Raw genomic sequence first — 3785 nt, 5'->3', positions numbered from 1 at the left:
TTCCAGTCCCTGGGTCTGGAGACCGGCCGTTCGGGGTGCACTAGAATGCGTCCTCCGGACGCTCGGGACGCGGAACGCGCAAAGGCCGCGATGGTCGGGGGATCTCTGGCTGCCCGGCTCGGTCAGCTCCCGGGCCTGGCGCGCGTAGCTTGATCCGGAGGAGCGGGGCGCCGAGCCCAAGCGCGAGAACTTTCTAACCCTTCCACGCTGTGGTCGACCACGCTGTGTCGATTAGGCACGTAGGGTAGAAGTCAGGCCCGCTTCGTAAAGAAAACTAATGAACAATTTCTGTGCTCGCCTTTCCCATTTACGAGCCGGAGGGGGAAAACGACAGAAGTCTCCGCAGAGTTCCAACCAAACTGAACTGTGTAGATCCTCGGGCGTCACACCGGGAATCGCAGCTCAAACTAAGCCGGTGGACAGACTGCCTGGGGCCGGTCAGCACCAAGTAGCCGAGCTGGTGGATGTTTCTACATTTGCAAAATAATTTCAGTGCGGGGGGTGGGGGGAGCTGGTCTGAGTAAAGGGCGAAACTCTACTTTTCCAGGCCTGCCAGGGTTTCATGGGGGAAAGTCCAACCCATTTCTGCTAGTTCTGAGGGAAATTTCCCGCAGTTAACCACCCACCTTTTGTGGCTATCCCGTTTAAAAACAAAAAGCGGTAATGCAAACCCGAATTTCACCGCGGGGTTGCGCTTAAGGCGAGGGGTCCCCTTCCTCGCCGGGTCGTGGGGACACAGGCGGAAAACTTAAGGCCGGCATTGGAAAGATTTTCAGTACAAAGATCTCCGAGGTATGTTTATGTCAGGGAATGGGGGCCTGTGTAGAGGTGATGGGATAACGGACCTTCCCGGGAACAGATATGGTGCTCCCTTAGTAGGAGAAGGACCAATAACCCCAGCAAGATCTGCCAAATATACCTCGATGGAAACAACATCCACCACATTATGAGCAGGAGTATTAAACGCTCTCCCTTCTCTTTTACTTTCAACGTCGCTTGTAGAGAAATGTAATAGTGTTTGTTGAAAACCAGTATGTGCTTGTTCAGATCTCCCTTTCATCCTCCAACAGCAATTTCTGTTTCATTTCGGGCGAGTCGAAAGCCACACTTTTTAAGTTTTAATTATTTGAGTTCGGAAACCTCCACTATCTATACAGTCCATGCCCTTCTAGCCCTTGTGGAAAAGGTTCGAGGTGATCGGCGCGGGTCTTTAGGTTGAGTCCAGGTTCAGACGGACGCGGCAGAAAGAGTACGAGCGGCAGAAGGAAAAACTGCAAACGTTTCCCCGATGCCTGCCTTCGCGGAGGCGCCCCTGACACGGTGGCGCTCGCGGAGCCCGCCCGCGCGCAGGGGGGGGCCGAGTCTAGGGGGTCCTCGAGTCGGGAAGGCCGGGGGCTGGCTCAGCGCCGGGGACCCGCGTGGGGCGGCCCCGCGCGCTCCTCACCGCGCGCGCGCTTCCTTGCAGGGCATGCCACCGCTGAGCCCGGAGAAGCCCGCCCTGTGCGCTGGCTGCGGGGGCAAGATCGCCGACAGGTACTACCTGCTGGCCGTGGACAAGCAGTGGCACCTGAGGTGCCTGAAGTGCTGTGAATGTAAGCTGGCGCTCGAGTCCGAGCTCACCTGCTTCGCCAAGGACGGCAGCATTTACTGCAAGGAGGATTACTACAGGTATTCCCACCCCATCCCTTCCCCGCCTGGCAGTGCCACCAGCCCGAGCCCCTGGGTCCCTTCCCGGCTACCCCTTGCCCAGGGAAGCCCCCCGCGCGCGCCTTCAAACTGCAGAGTGATCACTCCCGCCAGACGCGGGGGGAGGACGCCCCGGGAGGGGGGCACCCCAGGTCTAGAGCTAGGTCTAGACTCTCCCGCTCAGGCGACCCCCGGAGCACCGCTGAGGGAACTGGGCACGTCCTCGGAGGGTCAGTGAACGTGTCCGCATCTACCGAGGCTAAAGCGGGTTTGGTTTGTGTTTTCCGTTTGCTACGTACGAACTCAGCCAGGCCGGTGCCTTGGAACTGAGCCGGCGGCCGGAGCAGCAGCAGTAGCTGCTGGCTGTCGGGTTTTCGTGAGGGTGGCGGGAAAATCACCTAAATGACCATGAAAAGGAATAAATAACTGTTGTTGCCAAAACGCAGGCCACTCAGTTCGGAGATGCCCTGACCGCGGGCTGGAACCTGCCCGCCAGACTCCCCAGACGCCGGACAGTGAACTGGCCGCAGCGAGTTCACTGATTCTGCTGGGTGTTTCTTGGCTTGGGGACCGCAGCGATGGGCAGGCGATCCGGCTCGTTCTAGGCCGGGGCGAGAACAGTGGTTAAAAAAGAATTAGCTCGCCTCTGCAGAACTGTCTTTTCTTTTTCTCCCCCTTGGCTGTGTCTGAATGTCTTCATGCACACTCACACTTTCATAAATAACAACACCCTTCCTGTGAATGCCTTGTGATCGAGGAGACGGTTTCACTTGGCATGGCAGTTTAATATTCTTAATATACTGTTGTGAGTTAGCCAGGGCACGGTTTGTTTTGGTTTTTGCTTTTTAAAATTTTTACAGGGAAGAAAACTGAGGATCAGTTCCTCGATTCTTCTTATTTTAATGTAAGGGTTCTTTGTCATATTCATCAGAGCAGGTCAATCAGCAGATAAAATGAATGTATATCCAAGAGGGCGTGGGTCCTCCCCTCCCAGTCCCCTCCCAGATCTTCATCTTGGGCCGCTTCTGACCAAGCCCCCAGATGCCGCGGTGAGAGGTGGCCCTGCCTTGGCCTCCACTAGCTCTCTGACGCCACTGTTTCCTTCCAGAAGGTTCTCTGTGCAGAGATGTGCCCGCTGCCACCTCGGCATCTCCGCCTCCGAGATGGTCATGCGCGCCCGAGACTCTGTCTACCACCTGAGCTGTTTCACCTGCTCCACGTGCAACAAGACCCTGACCACGGGCGACCATTTTGGCATGAAGGACAGCCTGGTGTACTGCCGCGCCCACTTCGAGACCCTCTTGCAAGGAGAGTATCCGCCGCAGCTGAGCTACACCGAGCTGGCGGCCAAGAGCGGCGGCTTGGCCCTGCCTTACTTCAATGGCACGGGCACCGTGCAGAAGGGGCGGCCCCGGAAACGGAAGAGCCCAGCGCTGGGGGTGGATATCGTCAATTACAACTCAGGTGGGCGCCCACCCGCTCCTGGCCGCCCCTGCCGCCCTAGCCCCGGGTCTGCCCAGAGGAGAATTCCATCTGGCTTCTCCCCTACCCCTCCTTGGTTGCAAGACGGCTCTTTCCTTAGCATGGCCCTTTTCTCGCCACAGCTCTCGGTCACTCAGAAAGAAGCTGGAGGATGGAGTGAGAGAAAGAGGGAGGAGAGAGAAGGGGACGGGGGAGGCGAGAGGGAGAAAGGGAGAGAGAGACACCTTTATTTCGTTTGTGGCCAGAAATACATTCACAACAGTGGGGCTGCAGCGACTTCCCCCAAACAGGCAGGGCCCAACCCTTGTTGCCCATTAGTTAATGAGCCCATTAGTTTCTGGCTCCCAGTTGGAGCGAAACAGCCCCAGGGCAATTCCTGTGTGGAGGCCAAGTTATAGATCCTGGAGGAGGTTTCCCTGAATACTAAAAAAGAAAAAAAAAATCTTCAGAGCCCAGTCCCAGTGTGTCTAGAGGGGACAGAGGCTGTGGTCACCAGCCCAGAGTTAATCAGGGAAACAGTTGGCATGAGTGTTGAAAAACCAAATCCCTCATGTTGGCGCAGAGTGGCTGGAGGGGCGGGAGTCACTCTCCAGAGTCCATGGGAGCTGGCCTGCCCC

At 57.0% G+C, this 3785-nt stretch overlaps 1 protein-coding gene across 4 annotated transcripts in view; it reads left to right on the top strand.

Moving 5' to 3' along the window:
- LHX9 (LIM homeobox 9) overlaps nucleotides 1-3785 on the top strand; it is an 18631-nt gene that overhangs the window by 6087 nt on the left and 8759 nt on the right. For 3 of the 4 annotated variants that reach the window (XM_010831096.1, XM_010831099.1, XM_010831100.1), the window contains 2 exons: nucleotides 1466-1668; nucleotides 2795-3150. In XM_010831096.1, the coding sequence (XP_010829398.1) occupies nucleotides 1466-1668; nucleotides 2795-3150 (559 nt within the window). Of the gene's footprint in view, nucleotides 1-1465; nucleotides 1669-2794; nucleotides 3151-3290; nucleotides 3297-3785 lie in introns of all 4 variants that reach the window. The other variant, XM_010831098.1, reaches the window with a different exon arrangement.

The sequence above is a fragment of the Bison bison genome, unplaced genomic scaffold (assembly GCF_000754665.1).
Source record: "Bison bison bison isolate TAMUID 2011002044 unplaced genomic scaffold, Bison_UMD1.0 scf7180017864524, whole genome shotgun sequence".
NCBI lineage: Eukaryota > Metazoa > Chordata > Mammalia > Artiodactyla > Bovidae > Bison > Bison bison.
Note: the sequence above shows the minus strand (reverse complement) of the source record. Positions and strands in the feature narration are given on the sequence as shown.